We start from the raw sequence: 18,110 nt of genomic DNA on the forward strand, positions 1-18,110 counted from the left end.
GTGTCCTTAATTTTTCCTCATCCCTTCTGGTCTTTTGTCATTTTCCTTTTATGTCATATTAGCCATCCTGATAAGTGTCATATGATACCTCCGAGTTGTTTTAATTTGCATTTTTCTACTCAATAGTAATTTTAGAGCTTTTATTTTTTTTTATGGCACTATTGGTAGCTTTAGTTTCGTCTTCTAGAACTTTTTGTATTCTTTAATCATTAATCAATTGGGAAGTTGTCCTTCTAAAATACTCAGTTCTCCAAATATTTGAGAAATGAAACCTTTATCAGAGAAACTTGCTATGAAAAAATTTTCCCTACCTATCTGAGAAAACAAAATTAAAAAACAAATTACTGAATACCCATATGATCAAAAAATGTCATTATTGACATTTAAAATATTTTAGCAATTTTAGACTGAAATATCTTCTCTTTCTTTAAATATTAACACATCCCTGGTGGATTGAGAGCTTTATCCACATCCTCATCATCCATCATTGCATTCACATTCTCACATAATAGATCATGTAGTTGGTGGATCTGGGTCATGATCCTAGAATCTTATGCTCTAGGATTAGTAAACATATTATCCTTATCATAATTTTTTTTAACAGTTGAAAATCAGTTTTCAGAAACACCTCTGGTCCCCCATTCTTTCTTATTTGATCATCAAAAAATTGGAAATGATCAGTTATATCTTCTCAGAATGAGAGGATTTTGAGATACATAAAAAAATTGGTATTAATTTTAAATTGCCTCCTGTATTTCCCAATAAAAGGGTTAGATCATCCTTAAACAATTTAAATCTATATTGAATTTTTTTTTGCTTTCTTCAAAATGTTTTAGAAAGTGTCCTTTCCCAGAATAAGCCTGTTTCATCCATTTTAAAAATCATTGTTATTCACCTTTGATTATTTTTTTTCCAAACATTAGTATACTTAGCTACCTCGTCCGTATCTGTATTGACTGCCTTGAAAGTAATTTTTAACAATAATAATAATATGTAGCACTTGCTTCATATTAGGCACTGCTAAATGCTTGATGATTATCATCTCATTTGATCTCACAACAATTCTGACAGTTAAGTGTAATTATTATTATTTTACAGATGAAGAAACTGAGGCAAACAGGTGAAGGGACTTGCCCAGGGTCATGCTGCAGCTTGTAAATTTTTGAGGCCAAATTTAAATTCAAGTCTAGTGCTCTGTCCTGTATACTATCTGGCTGCCATTATGCAATTGGACTTAGTTTTTAAAGCAGTCCAGTCAACCAAGACTTGTAGTAAAAAGGTTTTTTTATTCTCCTCTATTTCTTTTGCTGTCTTAAACGCATGAATGATAGGCATACCAAAAGGAATGCAACTGCTCCATTTCTAGTATAACATTTTTTTTCACTTGTCTTTGTTTGCAAACCACAAATAGCTGATGTAACTTGGTCTTTTTCTTTTATTTCATCTGCATGTTTTGTAATATTTTTGATAACAGGCATTCTGATATCTTGTCCTATTTTAGAGTTAATGTAAGTATGTTCATATTGTACAGTTATGTCAGATATTTATTCTATTGTAATAACAAGACTTTTTTGTGGTGGCAATATTTCCATCTGAATTTTTCTTCCTTTTGTCCATTTTAATCAGCACTCCTAAAAAAGTTAATACATCTGTTGATATCGGTATACTGTACCATTATCACACCCACAAATGGTAGTAAGCAAGTACAGATTGACAGCATATTGACCCTTTACTAAAGTTTTGCATTATGAATTTTGGCTTCTATTAAATTTAACTTGGTATCATTTTATAATTGTAACTTATCTTGCAATCATTTAAATTTTATTCCTTACTGGTGTATGAACAATCGAGCACTTAGTAGATTTTGAGTTGTAGTGATAAGAAATGATAGCATTGATAAGAATGTTCATATAAGCTGTTGGGCTAGAGAAATTGATATTTTCTTAAAACCTTAAACATCAGAATGATGATAACTTTAGGTGTTCAGATTCTTAATCAATATGCAGCACATGATGGATGAAAATTAGTGCCCTTTGAAACTCCTATTCAGTTTCTGAAGTGCCCTTCTGCATTAGTCCCCAATATATAGGACCATTATTCCTAAATCTTTTTAGAAGAAGGAAACATATATTTGTCTAACTTTTTGTTAAATGATCTTGGTAAATAGAAACCAAGGGTTTTTTTGGACATTTTGGTATTAGCTTTTTTTTTTTTTTTTTTTTTTTGTTTTTTTTTTTTTTTTTTTTTTTTTTTTTTTTTTTTTTTTTTTTTTTTTGCTAAATAAGAATACCAACATTTTTGGTAATGAATTAAGCATTTTCTTATAAGTGGCAAAATATCAATTGGAATTAGGATTGGCAGTTATCTGGCCTAATCTATTTTTGACTTACAAGTTAGAGTAGAGGAGGTTAAAATTGAAATTCTAGAATTAACTTCAGCCTATACATTCTCTAACTCAATCCCAAAATGTTTCATTTCGAGCTTTTCAATTTAAATAGCTAAAGGCACTTAGTGGAAATTAGTTAATATTTTTCAGGAGTTGATATAAGAAGAGAGTATGTAACATAATGAGGGTATAGTAATAAAGTGAAGAATTGAACTAGAGGGTATCAGAGGACCTAGCTCTATAATAAAGACTCTCTTGTCCTTAGAAATGAATTGTGTCTGTTCTGTGATAACTGTTTCTAAGATACTTGGTGGAAGCAATTTTTATGGTATGAATCTATTGCAATCAGTAGTATTATCTTATTGCCACTATGTCTACCCTGTATGATTACATTAGTAACCAAAATAGTTCAACAGTCCATATCAAAATATTGCTATTTTGCTAAATTGCTATTGCTAAATAGAAAATGCTATTAAAATGATGATTCTTCAGAGAAAAGACTGAAATATATTAGAGAGGGATGATCTTGATGGTGAACTTGATAAACAATGCATGGATATGTTAATTGATTTTGAACAGTGTATAAGTTCTTCATAGAAATATAAAAATCATTTACATATTACAAAAAAGAAAAAGAAATGAATTGTGAAACCATGAAAATTCAACCATTTAGGCATAACACTTTTAGGCATATTCATAAAATCAAAACTTGAGGGTTTGAAGGAACAGGTTATGCAAAGGACCACTAAGTGCAAACACTACATTTTTAGAGGTTTGCTTGAAGTTGAATGTTTGGAACAAAGAAGTAAGATGAGTTATCTTCACATAGTGGAAAGTTGTATATGTAGTGTAGAATTAGTATTCTAATTGTAAATTCTAATTGTAATTAATTTTTCCGAGTCTCTCTTGTCTTATCAGTAAAAAATGAGGTTTATTCTAGTTCTCAGTCCATGATTTTATGATCTTACTACTTGTGACTTTTTTACATATGTTAAAACTAGGATACCTCTCACATCAACCTGTCAGGAAGGTTGCAATCTATGTCCTTTGCATTGTGTCATTTTATGAGGAATTAATCTAAAAGAGTTCTTCTCAATGATAAATAAACTAAGAAGTAGATCCCCAGTATTGTGACAGTATTCTGATGATTGTAAATCTCTACTGATCTTATGTTGGGGACTTTCTGTACTATGCCACTTCAAAAGTTGGTTTTAAAAAATGTGTTGAATATGGTGAATTGAATTTTCATATCTCTTCACAAAACTGATGCCTAGGAACCCCAAATCCTAATTTTTTAAGATTTCATTAAAGTAAAAGTGTTTTGTGGTGGAACAAAAATTTTAGCACTAATCTCATTAGCTCTAATCTGATAGAACTCAACTTTTTTGTTCTTATAAGACTTTTATATGTTTTAAACTGTTACATGGGTTTTTTTTTTGTTTTTTTTTTAAGCCAAAAATGTCATCAATTTTTTTAGTTAAACCTTCTGTTAATAACCTTTTCTGCACTTAGGTAATCAGGTTTTTGGAAAATGGGCATATTAGTCCCTTGCAAAGCCCATATTTAAAGCTTTCATACTTGGAAGAACTTGTCAATGTTTTGAGACCTCAGGTTGAGAAAGAACTCCCCTAAGGAAAAATGGGAATAAGACTTTGGTGGAAGGATTTATGTCTTAAGACCTTGTTCTAGTTGAATTCCTGGGAATAATTAGTGAATCTTTCTAGAAAAGCTGAGACTAAAGATCATATACCATGTGAGGGATCAACTAAAGAAATTGGAGATTTTTGGCTTAGAAAAGAGATAATTTAAGTGAGATATAAATGTTTTCAACTATTTGAAACTATTTGAGAGGTTGTCATGTTAGTAATTAATACAACTTAATATGCTTGGCCTTTTGGGAAGAATTAGGAGCAGTGGATAAAAGATAGAGAGGTTTTGACCTCAGTGTCAAGAAAATCTTTACAGAATTATGGCTGCCCCAAAGTATCATGGTCTTTGGAAGAGAGTGGATTTTCTTAACACACTAGGTCTTCAAGCAAAGGCTAGACTACTTGTCAGAATGCTGTAGAGAGAATTCTTTAGTTTGAATTAGATGGTTTTTGAGATTTCTTCCTATTTGTGAATCACCATTTACTACTCTTTACCTTGTTTATATAACTCATTTATAGTTATAAAATCATGCCTAATTATTTTATTTCGTTCTGTGATAGCATTGCTATTTGTAGGCATTCTCTGCTTCAGTAGATCAAAGCCCTTCTATGTCATCTCATTTTGTGGGATACTTGCCCCTAAGTTTAATCTCCTTCAAAGAGGACCTGGGCAGTGTGCTGAAGGTCCTCTTCTGTTTTTTTTTTATTTCTGTATTGAAATTGTACATACTGGTGTAGCATATAGCTCTTGGGTTGTCCTTCACTTTGACTACATAACCAAATTTATTTAAAAATGAAAGAGAGAGAATTTCTAAATGGTTATACTCCAATTGGAATGAAATATCTTCCTAAAACAAAGTCTAGCAGAATTTCCTTTTATCAACTCCCCTATACCTTTCTCCCCAAAAAAGAGAGAGGTTAAAGGTTTATTTTTAAACCAGTATTAGTAAATGAGAGACATTAATAAAAGATGTGATTTTAGTTTTGTTTTTTAATATGGCCTCCCCTTCTCCTCCCCCCCCCCCAAATTAAAATTTTATAGGGATTTCTAGGTTTGTGATGAGGAGCCTAGAAGATATTTATTATCTTTGGTTTTCTACTGTTAGGGTAGAATGGCAGAGTAGGGAAGGGATTCAAACCTGTGATTTTATTGGGTTAAATAACTCCTTGTGAGCCAAGTAACTACTAACACAGGTCTGTACTTCATGAAGGTACAAAACTTCGAGCAGGGATTCTTAATCTGAGGTCCTTTTTAAAAATAAATTTTGGTAGCTGTTCTTTAGTATAGTTTTTTTTTTTTTTAAATCCATCTTCCCAACCCTTTCTCACTCCTTGTGGAGAAAGAGAATCCTAAACTCCTAATGTTTTTTAAGATTGGCTCTTTGACTCAGATAATGCCATATCCTTTGGTTCTGATTCAGTCCCTCTCTAGAGAGCATTTTTAGAAATGTGATATTGAATCTTAGAGAGGAGAAAAGTTCTGACCATTTCATATCCCTTAACAGATCTTTTTTTCTCTCTAGTCTGCATTACGTAGTAAAAAAGGAAGAATAAACATTTACTATACTATGTGCTAGACACTGTGCTAAATGCTTTACGAATATTCTCATTTGATCCACAATACAAACCCTTAGAGGTCAGAGAAATTAAGGGACTTGCTCAGCTGATAGATATCTAAGGCTAGATTTGAACTCAGGTTTTCCTGATTCCAGGACCAGTGTTGTATCCCTGCTCCAGGTAAACTTTAAAATGAATGCTAAACAAATATATTATTAATAAGCTTAATAATAATAATATCTGATTTTCATAGTTCTCTAAAGTTTAGAACTTAATCTATATCCATTATTTTTATTGGATTTCACAAAAAAAAAAAATTGCAAAGGTCTTTTCCACTTTTACGATGAAAAAATAGCCTCAGGGAGGTTGTGACTCCATGATTTCACAGTTCATGTCAGTGCAGATTTTAACACTTTTTAGGACAGGATAGTATATAGTAACCTTTCTTTATCATCACCAACTTTTTTCTTTTCTTTTCTTTTTTATTGTATTGTTTTGTATTTCTTTAGATTTTTGCCCTAGACTCTGCAATCATTGCATATGGGGGAAAAATAGATCTTGATTCATCTGAACACACCTTTTTTACTTGGATGATAATGATAATGCCTCTTTCCTTCTCTTTGGAGTCTTAATTTACCATCACATATTATGACCTTTAGGTACTTAAGACACTGAGAATATAGGACAATTCTGACACATACCTTCTACTTCAAAGGAGATTCTTTTCTAGTTAAAGATAAATGAAACAGTAATTTAAAGCAGTAGGAGCCAGATCATTTAATACTGTGTTATGTAGTATATGTGTTGCTTAGTGTCAAAATGATTCAAGGAAAAGCTCTCCCTTTGGGATTAGGAAAGAAAGTAAGGAAAAATCTTCAAAGAGGCTTCCCATACAGGTTATGCATACTAACCGTAAGTGTCCCCCAGGCTTATATCCTACGCTATTTTTTCTTTACACTATTTAGCTTGGTGATCTTTTCAGGTCCCATATATTAATTATTATTTCTTACTCATGATTCTCACATCTACTTATCTGGCTCTACTCCATTTCACTTTTTTTTTTTTTTTTTTTAAATTTTAAAATGTATTTCATTTGAAAAAACAGTAAAAAAAAAAAAAAAAAGACAGAAAAGGTTTACAAAACAATAAAGAAAAATAAAAGAGAACATTGCTATTGAACCCATTCCCGATGTGAATTGGTTTTCAGAACTATAAGTTTGCCTCCTCCCCTTTCTAATGTCTTTGTGTCTATTCTTCCTCTACACCTCATTTGTATAACATTTTAAAATATTTTAACCCATAAATATGGCCAATCTTTTGAGCTGCCCTATTGTTGATGTGAATGTTAAACAAATTGTATATTTTTCCCATGTAAAAAATCAAACAATTTGTACATGTTAAGTTTCTTAAAATTGATCTTTGATGTTGGCTCTTATATGGTAAATTTTCTTAAGTTCATGGTTGGTTGATAGTCATGAAAATCTGCAAATTCAGTGAATGTCCATTTTTTCTCTTTCAGAATTATAGTTTTGCTGGATATAATATTTTTGGCTGTAGGCCTAGTTCTTTTGATTGTTTATAGATGTGATTTTAGGAACTGCAGTCTTTTATTGTAGCTGCTAAGTTTTGTACAATTCTGATTGTTTCTGAATTGTTTTTTTCTTGTTTCTTACAAAATTTTCTCTTTGATTTGGGGGTTTCAAAATTTAACAATAATATTACTATGTGTTTTTCACAAAGGATCTCTTTGAGGTGGTGATCAGTGGATTTTTTTTTTTTTTTAACTTCTACTTTTCCCCTCATGTCTTATCACTCTAGGACAATTTTCTTGGATTATTTCCTGCATTTTTGCATCAGGAATCTCTTTTTGGTCACAATTTTCTGGCAGTCTAATTATTTTTATATTTTCTTTTCTTGTTCTGTTCTTCTGATCTGTTATTTTCCCTATAAGAAGTTTCATATTCTGTTCTATTTTCTCATTCTTTATAATCTGTTTTGTCATTTTTTGGTCTCTCATAGTTTCACTGGCTTCCCCTTGTCCAATTCTAATTGTCAAAGAATTATTTTCATCTTTGAGACTCTATACCTTCTCTTCTAGTTGGTTAATTCTTTTTTCATAATCTTCTTTTTTTTGGATGGCTATTATTATTTTATTTATTTATTTATTTTTGGTTTTCCCTGAATGCCTCTCATTTGACTTTTGAAATTTTTTTTGAGTTCTTCTATAAATTCTCTGTAGGCAGGGAGCCATTTTATATTACTCTTTGTTATAGGAGCTTTTTTTTTTTTTAAACTAAAGTGTCTTCCTTTGAAGATGAACTCTATTTCACTTCTTTATCTACCTTTCATTTCTTGACCTGATTGACCATCTTTTGTCATCTTTGATAATTTGGGAACAGGGTATATTTTTCATAGTTATCTTACTTTAACAAATGGACTCTTTTCTTTTTTCTTTTTATTTAATAATGCAATGCCCTCAGAGTAAAGATATTATACATTTTTGAGAAATTAGAAAATCATATACAAAAAAAAATACTGCTGTGGATTGCAGAACTACAAGATTCCTTTTCTTTTACTTGCAAGTAAATTTTTTTTTTAAATTGTGGATTCAATAAACTTTATCCTTATAAAGTACAAGATGTTCTGTTGGTTTGTTAAATTCCTTTTTAAAATTGTATTATTTTTATTTTCAGATTATTTTTTCTTAAATACTTTTATTTTTCTATAATACATGTAAAGATAGTTGTCAACATTCCTTTCTGTAATATTTTGTGTTCAAAAATAGGCTTTTTTCGCCAGAAATTTTTTGGGGTCAGAACTTTTCTTATGGATTTATGTTTAGCCAAGTTTTGCTAGTGGGGGAAAATGTTAGCTTGTTTGGTTTCTGTAACCATTGTTTATGTTTGTGGAAGATAGGGAAAAGGGGTCATTTTTCCTAGTGCTGCAGTCTGTCCTTCCATTTCCCTCAAGTCTAGGCTCATGACCCCAATCCCAGAGTTTTTGTACTTGCAAAATGGAACTTAGAACTGAAAGCCCCAGGTTTTGGCCATATACCAGGAATTCTGGCTTGTCTCCTTGAATTGTTACTTGGAGATTCCCATAGTTCTTTCTTTGCTCTATTTCCAAGACTTCGTATAAGTGAAATACTTACAAATACATGTGTGTCAAGTAAGTAACCTTTCTAAATTTTTTAATAATAAAGTTTTAAAAATCCTGTGGGAATGAGTGACACAGGAAATAGACTTCTATAATGATTGTGGAAGAGATTTGAGATGATTTAACCTTTAACTCTTTTCCACATAGCCTCATTATTTTACACATGAGGAAAATGAGGACCAAGAAATTTTTTTTTTTCCTTTTTTTTTTTTTTTTTTTTTTTTTTTATTTAATAGCCTTTAATTTACAGGATATATACATGGGTAACTTTACAGCATTAACAATTGCCAAACCTCTTGTTCCAATTTTTCACCTCTTACCCCCCCCCACCCCCTCCCCTAAATGGCAGGATGACCAGTAGATGTTAAATATATTAAAATATAACTTAGATACACAATAAGTATACATGACCAAAACATTATTTTGCTGTACAAAAAGAATCAGACTCTGAATTATTGTACAATTAGCTTGTGAAGGAAATCAAAGATGCAGGTGTGCATAAATATAGGGACTGGGAATTCAATGTAATGGTTTTTAGTCATCTCCCAGAGTTCTTTTTCTGGGTATAGCTAGTTCAGTTCATTACTGCTCCATTAGAAATGATTTGGTTGATCTCGTTGCTGAGGATGGCCTGATCCATCAGAACTGGTCATCATCTAGTATTGTTGTTGAAGTATATAATGATCTCCTGGTCCTGCTCATTTCACTTAGCATCAGTTCGTGTAAGTCTCTCCAGGCCTTTCTGAAATCATCCTGTTGGTCATTTCTTACAGAACAGTAATATGAGGACCAAGAAATTGAGTGATTTCTTTCAGTCATACAGATAATAAGAGTAGAGCCCACATTTGAATGGACAATGAGATACAGTGAGGAAAGTTTCCGGAATTTGGAGCCTTAGGACCTGGATTAAAATTTTAGCTTCTCTGTAACCAGTAATTCAGTCTCTTAACTTTTCAGGGCCGCTCTTCTACATTTAAGTTCCATCAGTTTTACTTGATCATCATACCAAATATTCCATTACATTCATATGTCATAACTTATTCAGCCATTCTCTACCTGAGAGAGGAACTCCACTCAGTTTCCAGTTCCTTACCACTACAAAAAGGACTGTCACAAACGTTTTTGCACATGTGAGTCCTTTTCCCTTTTTTATGATCTCTTTGGAATACAGACCCAGTAATGGTAATGCTGATTAAAGGGTATGCATAGTTTCCTAGCCCTTTGGATATAGTTCCAAATCGCTCTCTTAATGGTTGGATCATGTTACAACTTCACCAACAACGTCCCAGTTTTCCCAAATTCCCTCCAACATTTATTATCTTTTCCTGTCACCTTAGCCAGTCTGAGAGGTGTGGAATGGTACTTCAATGATTTGACTGAATTTCTTTTTATTTTCATTTATATTTATTTTTTTATTATAACTTTTTATTTACAAGATATATGCATGGGTAATTTTTCAGCATTGACAATTGCAAAATCCTTTGTTCCAATTTTTCCTTCCTTCCCCCCACCTTCTCCTCCAGATGACAGGTTGACCAATACATGTTAAATATGTTAAAATATAAATTAAATACAACATATGTATACATGTCCAAACAGCTATTTTGCTGTACAAAAAGTGTTGGACTCTGAAAATGCAGGCGGACAAAAATAGAGGGATTGGGAATTCTATGTAGTGGTTCATAGTCGTCTCACAGAGTTCTTTCTCTGGGTGTAACTGGTTCAGTTCATTACTGCTCTGTTGGAATTGATTTGGTTCATCTCATTGTTGAAGAGGGCCACGCCCATCAGAATTGATCATCATATAGTATTGTTGTTGAAGTATATAATGAACTCCTGGTCCTGCTCATTTCACTCAGCATCAGTTCATGTAAATCTCCAAGCCTTTCTGAAATCATCCTGCTGGTCATTTCTTACAGAAAAATAATATTCCATAATATTCATATACCATAATTTATTCAGCCATTCTCCAATTGATGGGCATCCACCCAGCCACTACAAAGAGGACTGCCACAAACATTCTTGCACAGACAGGACCCTTTCCCTTCTTTAAAATCTCTTTGGGATATAAGCCTAGTAGTAACACTGCTAGATCAAAGGGTAAGCCCAGTTTGATAACTTTTTGAGCATAGCTCCAAATCACTCTTCAGAATGGCTGGGTGTATTCACAGTTCCACTAACAATGTGATTGAATTTCTTAAGGAGTTAATTGTTTGCCTTTCTTTGTATTCTCAGTACTTATCACATTGTCTAGCATATAGTAAGTACTTAATAAATTAATAATTTTTATTTTACATAATTTATTTTCTTATATGTAATATACATTAATATATAATTATTTACTAGCAAATTAATATTTACTTACTGAGAAATGTTTCAAAATAGCATTTTGTAGTGTTTCCTATTACTTCATATGTTCAAGAGGAGAGGGAAATGATGATCAACTGGCCATTATCTTCTAGAGAGGATTCCTGTATAAGTCACTTTCATTTTAGAATCTGATTCCAATAACAAGAGAAAAAAATTACTGCAGTTTTTCATTGAGTCACTGATTTCCAGATTAATTTTAAAAAGGAATTTCTTCAGAGTATTTTCAGGAGTGATTAGATAGCTTGAGCACATATTAGAAGACTTCTTGGGCCATAGTTGGGGTATAATAGAGCTTTGATGAATGCAAAACTTTTTGTCCCTCTTCTTTTTTAACCATCATTTCCTTTCCTTTAATATAGTCACAGAGTGGAGTCTCTCACAGGTCCCCACTGTTGACTGTAGTAAGTTGCATAGACTAAAACTTTAGAGTTTTGGAGGAGTTATGAAACTTTTCTAAAATTAGAAAAAATGAAGTATATTTTTGTAGTTTAAAGCTGGAAAGTAATTGGAATTTAGTAACATCATGTGGGTTTACTTAAAAACTTGTAGATCTATTTCATCATATTTTCCTGGAGATGTTTTACTTATCACTTGACATTGGAAGGACCAGAATTTCCTTGTTGGAATGAAGAATAGATCCCCATGTTTTCTAGTACTAGAATATTAGATTTCTCATGTTTAGGATCATTTTGTGAGAGGCTGGATATTTCTTCTTTGGTTTTTGTTTAGACTTTAGGGCTGGATCTTTGAATGCATGTTTCAAAAACTTTTTCTACTTACCGGTATTTTATTTTTTCCTATTACTTGAAAAGATAATTTTCAACATTTACTTTTATAAGGTTCTGATTTCTATTTTTTTTCTCTATCTCCTCCCAACTGCCCTAGACAGCAAACAATCTGATAATAGCTTATAAAAAAATGTACAATCATGTTATAAAACATATTTCCATTTTAGTCATTTTGGTAAAAAGAAGAATCAAAACAAAAGGAATAAGCCATGAGAGGGGAAAAAAAAAAGTGAAAACCGTGTACTTTGATTTGCATTCAGACTCCATTGTTGTTTCTGTAAAAGTGGATAGAATTTTCCATCATGAGACTTTTGGAATTGTCTTGGATCATTGTGTTACTACTGAAAAGAGCAAAGTCTGTCATAGTTGATCATCATACAATGTTACTGTGTACAATGTTCTCCTGGTTCTGCTCAGTAAAACTCTTGAGGAAGAGAACAGAATCAATTAGACATTATATTTTGACGTTTTTTGGAATGTAATTTTTCCAGTGAATAAGCATCAAGGTTTGTGCAGAGATAAGTTTTGCTTCTTTACTTTTAAAAGTTACTTGTACATAATTTATTACAGTGCTAGACTAGTATTCAAACTTATTTCTGCTTCCATGAAATATCCTACATTTAACTAAAGTACTGCTTGATTAATTAAAATACTATATATTTAGATTTAATCATGATATGGAAGTAAGCCTGGATTCTTGGAAGGCTATGACAAGTCTGATCAAGCTATTTACACATATGGCTGGGGCAGGGGAGGCAGGGGATCAGGATTAAGTGACTTGTCCAGGGTCACATAGCTAGTAATTGTCTGAGGGCAGAATTACATTCCTTCTGGTTGTTCTGATTCCAGGACTGGTACATAATTCACTGTCCCATCTAGCTACCTATTACACATGGTATTAATGATAAATTGTAAGTCCCAGGTTAAGTTTGGAGAATCTGGTCACCAGGTTGGTTGCAAGGTGATGAATTTTTTTAAAGGCCCTTAAATCTAAGATGTAAATAGGTTACCATTTAACTAAGAAGTGGGATGCAGGTAGTAGTCCCCATATGAAATGAAATTATAGCTCTTTTAAATATTGAAACATAATTATTGTTATGAACCAAATAGTTTATGTATTGTTTGTGTCACACAATTATATTCTGAGATTTAAGCCGGGCAGGGTTACATTAATTCAGATTTTATTTTCAGTAGTGTTTTTGTAAAAGGATTTCCATCTTATTGACTTGCCCCTGTTCTGTTTGTCCAAAGTGTCAACCCAAGAAAAAGCCTGCTCCCTTGAAATACGGAGTTGGACAACTTGTCTGGGCAAAATTCAACAGACGTCCATGGTGGCCCAGCAGAATTTGTTGCGATCCATTAATGAACACTCACTCAAAAATGAAAGGTAATGCCCATAGTTGATTTTACAAGGCAGTTTTCTAGAGACTGATGAATTTGCACTTTTAAACTACAAGTAATAGTTTGCTAGGAAATGTTTTTTTAGTATTTCATGAATGAAATTTTGTCATGGTGATCTATTGTTTTCCCACTAAAAAGATAATTAAAAGAATATTTGAGTTTCTCAGTAGAGTCCAAAGCATTATTTCACTTACATAAAGCAGTTTTCAAAGATGATGGTAATGATGACAGCCTTACATTTATATAGTGTTTTAAGGCTTATAAAGTCCTTACCTACCCTGTGATATAAGTATTGCAAATATTATAATGCCCGTTTTATAGATAAAAAGAAGTGACATATCACTGGTAAGTATTGGAGCTGTAACACAGTCTCTTACCCCTTCAGTCTCCTGAGTATTGTCCAATAAATGCTCCTGTCTGTAAATATAAGATGACTTCTGTGAGGTTACACAACTAAGTAGTCATTGTCAACTGACACCTCACTTTTCCTATATACATAATAGAACCCATTTTGATCAAATGAACATTTTATGTTTTTTGTGTCTTAGTATGTTGAATCTCAAGGGTTATACCCTTGAAATTATTGTATTCAGGTTGATATTTAGTGTAATTGTTTTGTGAGCAATTTTTAATTTATCTGTTCAGAATGTTACTAATGTTTATACTTAAGTTCCTAAGAACTGTGAATCAAATAGAGTATAATATTTGAAGGAGAACTAAGTTTAGAGTTAGGATCTGGGTTCAGATAACTAGCTCCTGTACTTTATGTAACTGTAAACAGAACACTTCCTCTCTTTAGGCCTCAGTTTTCTGCTTTGTAAAATGAAGTGGTTGGACTAAATGAATGTAACTGTATCTTCCCAGTGATGTCCTATAATTCTATTAACTTCATGTTGTAGATTTACTTGATAACACTGCAGTACTTCCACCCTATTTCCTTTCCCCAACCATGCGTGTAGTATATATGCAGGTACAGTAAATTGTGTCTGCTTTCCCAGTTTGTACCAGAGACATTTAATTGTGCAGAATGTCAGCTAAAGAAAACTACTATATAAAAATCTGCTTAGCCTAAAAGGGATCCTTTCAAAGTGTTTCCCACTTACCTGAAAAAATTAATATTATTCTAAAACTTTTTGCATTTTATATTCCTTTGATTTTGTCTTAATGACCATTTAAATTACTCTCTTGGTTGTTGAAGACATATTTTATTGTAGTTACTATTTTCAATTTAAGTGTTCAAGACCTCTTAGGAATGTTTTAGCTTAGAAAAAATAGTTTTTAATCAGAAAGTATGGTGGGAAATTTGAAAGTAGAAATAATAGACACAAGAAATCCCTTTTCTGGATGAAACATTTCCTGTTTTCAGTTTGAGTGTGGTTTTAGTGACTCTGAATTTGTAATTATATGGAAAAGTAATGTCCACAAAATTTAAAATTTGAAGACATTCTCATATTTGTATAAGCATACTCTTAAATGGATTAAAAGAATCTCCCTAATTGTTTCACTAAAAAGGTTTTAGTTCTTCAGAAGACTGCTAACTGCTCAACCTGTTTCCTCCACTCTGATTTGTTCTTTAAAAAAAAAAAAAATAATAATCCGGTTTAAAAAATGTTTGCTTTCTTTTTCTACAAACTATATGGTTTTTTCATTCATTTCAACTAAACATAATCAGATCTTTAGGAGACTATTTATAGAAAATTAGAGAAGAAAAGGACCCTAGAACCTTAAATGATTAGAACTGCCTGGGACCTTTTAACAGACTGTTAGAATAGAATAGCAGAGTTAGTAGGGATATAGAAAATAGAATGTAAAAGTTGAAAAGAGCATTAGAAATCATCTAAAATGATTTTGTCATTTTCTGGGCAAGAAGACTGAGACCCAGCAAAGTGACATGTCCAGGATCACAAAACTAATTAATTTACATTATGAAGAAATAAGCAACTATTCTTAAAAACTATCTTTGATTTTTTTTTTTTTTTAACATGAATCCTGTCAGTGTGGCTACTATTTCAATTGCTATGGAGATTTTGGAAACAGTTATAGTTATTTGTATCTGCAGTGGAGATTATCTTTAAATTTTTAATTATTTTTTAAAAGAAATAGTATTTTTAATTTTTTTCAGAGTTGTCATGTTTGGATTCCTTTTGCTTAAAATATAACAATAGAAAAAATAGAATAATTGATTCAACTATCATTATATATTGTATCTCCTGTCTTATGTTTAGATATTCCCACTTTGTATCATTCTGTGAAAGTAGAATAACTGTTCATGTTAATAAAGAAAATGTCATTTCATAGTTTGTCCCTATTCTCCATGAATCATAAAGTTGTAGATTTAGAATTGGAAGGAATATTAGAGGCCATCTAGTCCATTCTTATAATTTATGGATGAGAAATCTTAAGAGGTTGAGGGATTCAAAAGCTACTTATAAACATTTGTTGATTTTATCATAGTAGATTATACATAATCATAGAATTTTAAAGCTGAATAGAACCTTAAAGATGATATATAAGGCCCCAAGAGCATATAACTTGCACATGATCAGAAAAGTTATTTAATGGCAAATCAAGGACTAGAATTCAGATCTCCTTACTCTAACCTCTTTTGTTTATTATTTTTGCTGCCTTATGACATACTGTGATGATTTGGTCCACTGCAAATATTTGTTCTCAAATGCTCTTACTATTGCTTAATAATTCTTGATATTTATCTGTCAGCTTAGTATATGTTAAAGAGTAAGTCTAGACCTAATGTTCCTATTGACCACATGATCTGGCCTTCAATTTTACTGAGATTAAGGCTATTCATACTGAGCTTTCAACTACAAAAATACTTTAGCATTTTTCTATTCTACTTATCTCCTCCCACAAGTCTAATCCTATCACCAATTGCTTTTGATTGTTTCACTTTCTATGTCACCCAGAGCTTTGCTTCTTTCAATATATCCTCTTTCTCTTGCATTTTAACTTTCCTGGCTTACTACCTCTTTCTGCAATGTTTTGGTCTCCCTATATTAAATAAATAAACTTTCTCTAGACCTTAATTTATGTGCCCATGACACTTCATGACCTAGTCAACCTTTCTCATTCTGGCTTCTGCTTTACCAGTAACGTATTGCAATAGCTTCTACCTCCACTTTCTTCTCCCTCCCTCACTTTAATTTTTTTTACATCATTAATCCACTTGCTCTGGAATGGTCAGTAGATTCTCATTGCCTACAAAGGAAAGTAAATTCTTTAAACTTGGCCTTACTCTCTGTTGCCTTGCTGTTTTTGAACTTCACTTTATCTCTTCCTTGCACATACTATTGCTGCCATAACATAACACCTTGTTCTTTTGCCTATATTGTTGTGATTTTTTTTCTCCTAATCAGTGCTTCCTATCTTTTTTTTTAACTTTTTTTTTTCAGTCTTTAAGGCTAAGCCTTGAAGATCTTTTCTTAAAGCCTTCTTATATTTCTCCCATCTAGTCTAATTTCTTTCTCCTTTATCATAGCAGAGCATTTATAACATTTGTAGAGATTTTTCTGTACTTTTTGTTTTATCTACTGCATTTTAAGCTTCTTGAGGGTAGAGCCCCTGTCTTAATTATCCTTACTCTTCAGCTTCTGTCATGGTGTTTTCTACTTAGTAGATATTCAGAAAATATTTATAAAAAATATTATTTGAGAAGGAAGTGATATAACTTTGTGATTAGGTGAAAAGGTTAGCATAAATATTATTTATGTTCACTTTATCTTTGTTGTTCATCTATATCTATTCATCCTAGAATAATTCTATTAGTTCATCTGTTTTTAGCTGTGTTCAAGGTCATTCAGTCTGTCTCCAGCATATTTTTTCCAATTTCATTTTACTCTTTCTCTACATATATTTTTAGTTTTAGCAAAATTGATTGGCTACATATATCTAGATTTGTTTTAAGCTTTCCTAAAGAGGAGTTTAAGCTATTTTGGAGTGACTTTTAACCTTTTCTTCTATTCTTAATTTCTAACTAAATCCATTTTTGCCTGTTGAATCCTATGACAAAATAAGATGATGGTATTCCTTCTATTTTGCTATAAAAAGGCTATTATTTAGACTTTATATACATTGATTGCTGGTTATTTCTTATGTTTATGATTGCCTTACTGAAATTTTTCACTAGTACAAACTATGTAACACTATGTAAAAGGAATCAATGTATAGGCCTGTTTATTAATTTGTAGTTTGATTATTTTGATCTGTATCTAAACTTTTTGTTGTCATGTAGCATTTGCATACTGTGATATACAGCAGTTTCTTATTCAATGCTTTTCTTGATGTTTATTTTGTTCTCTCTCATCCTTCCCTATTCACTGAAAAGTATTCTTTTTTGATTTCCTGCTTTGAATATGTGGTTCCCCATTGCCTACACAGCATTCAAAGAACTCTTGTCTCTAGTGTCAATCTTGTCTGCATTTATTTTTTTTCATAAGTACTGTTCATAAGTACAACCAAAGTAAACTGTTCTGTGTTCTCAGTATATTAGCTTTTGCTCATAATATTGTCTCTTTCTGGAGTGTTTTCTTCTAATTCCCATCCATTTCTTATGGCCAAGAGTAGTACCTTTCCTTTTAGCACTTTTTAGGTAGCTTTAATCTGTGTTCTACATTTGTATCTTATTTATGTGTAAATGTAAACTTCACTTAACTGTTTTCTCCTGAAGACTAGAGACTTCACTCCCATAGTTCTAGAAAAAATAACTTATAAATGGGTATTTAATAATTAACTTGAATATTTCTGACTTTTCTCAGAAAATTATTTGAAATTTTTTTTATAAATGGA

At 31.7% G+C, this 18,110-nt stretch overlaps 1 protein-coding gene across 11 annotated transcripts in view; it reads left to right on the plus strand.

Annotated features, from left to right (window-relative positions):
- Positions 1-18,110, plus strand: part of NSD1 (nuclear receptor binding SET domain protein 1) — a 165,624-nt gene that overhangs the window by 61,877 nt on the left and 85,637 nt on the right. For all 11 annotated transcript variants that reach the window (XM_031953741.1, XM_023506588.2, XM_031953749.1 and 8 more), the window contains one exon: positions 13,158-13,293. In XM_031953741.1, coding sequence (XP_031809601.1) covers positions 13,158-13,293 — 136 coding nt within the window. The remainder of the gene's footprint in view (positions 1-13,157; positions 13,294-18,110) is intronic.

Source organism: Sarcophilus harrisii, chromosome 2, assembly GCF_902635505.1.
Source record: "Sarcophilus harrisii chromosome 2, mSarHar1.11, whole genome shotgun sequence".
NCBI classification, from domain to species: domain Eukaryota; kingdom Metazoa; phylum Chordata; class Mammalia; order Dasyuromorphia; family Dasyuridae; genus Sarcophilus; species Sarcophilus harrisii.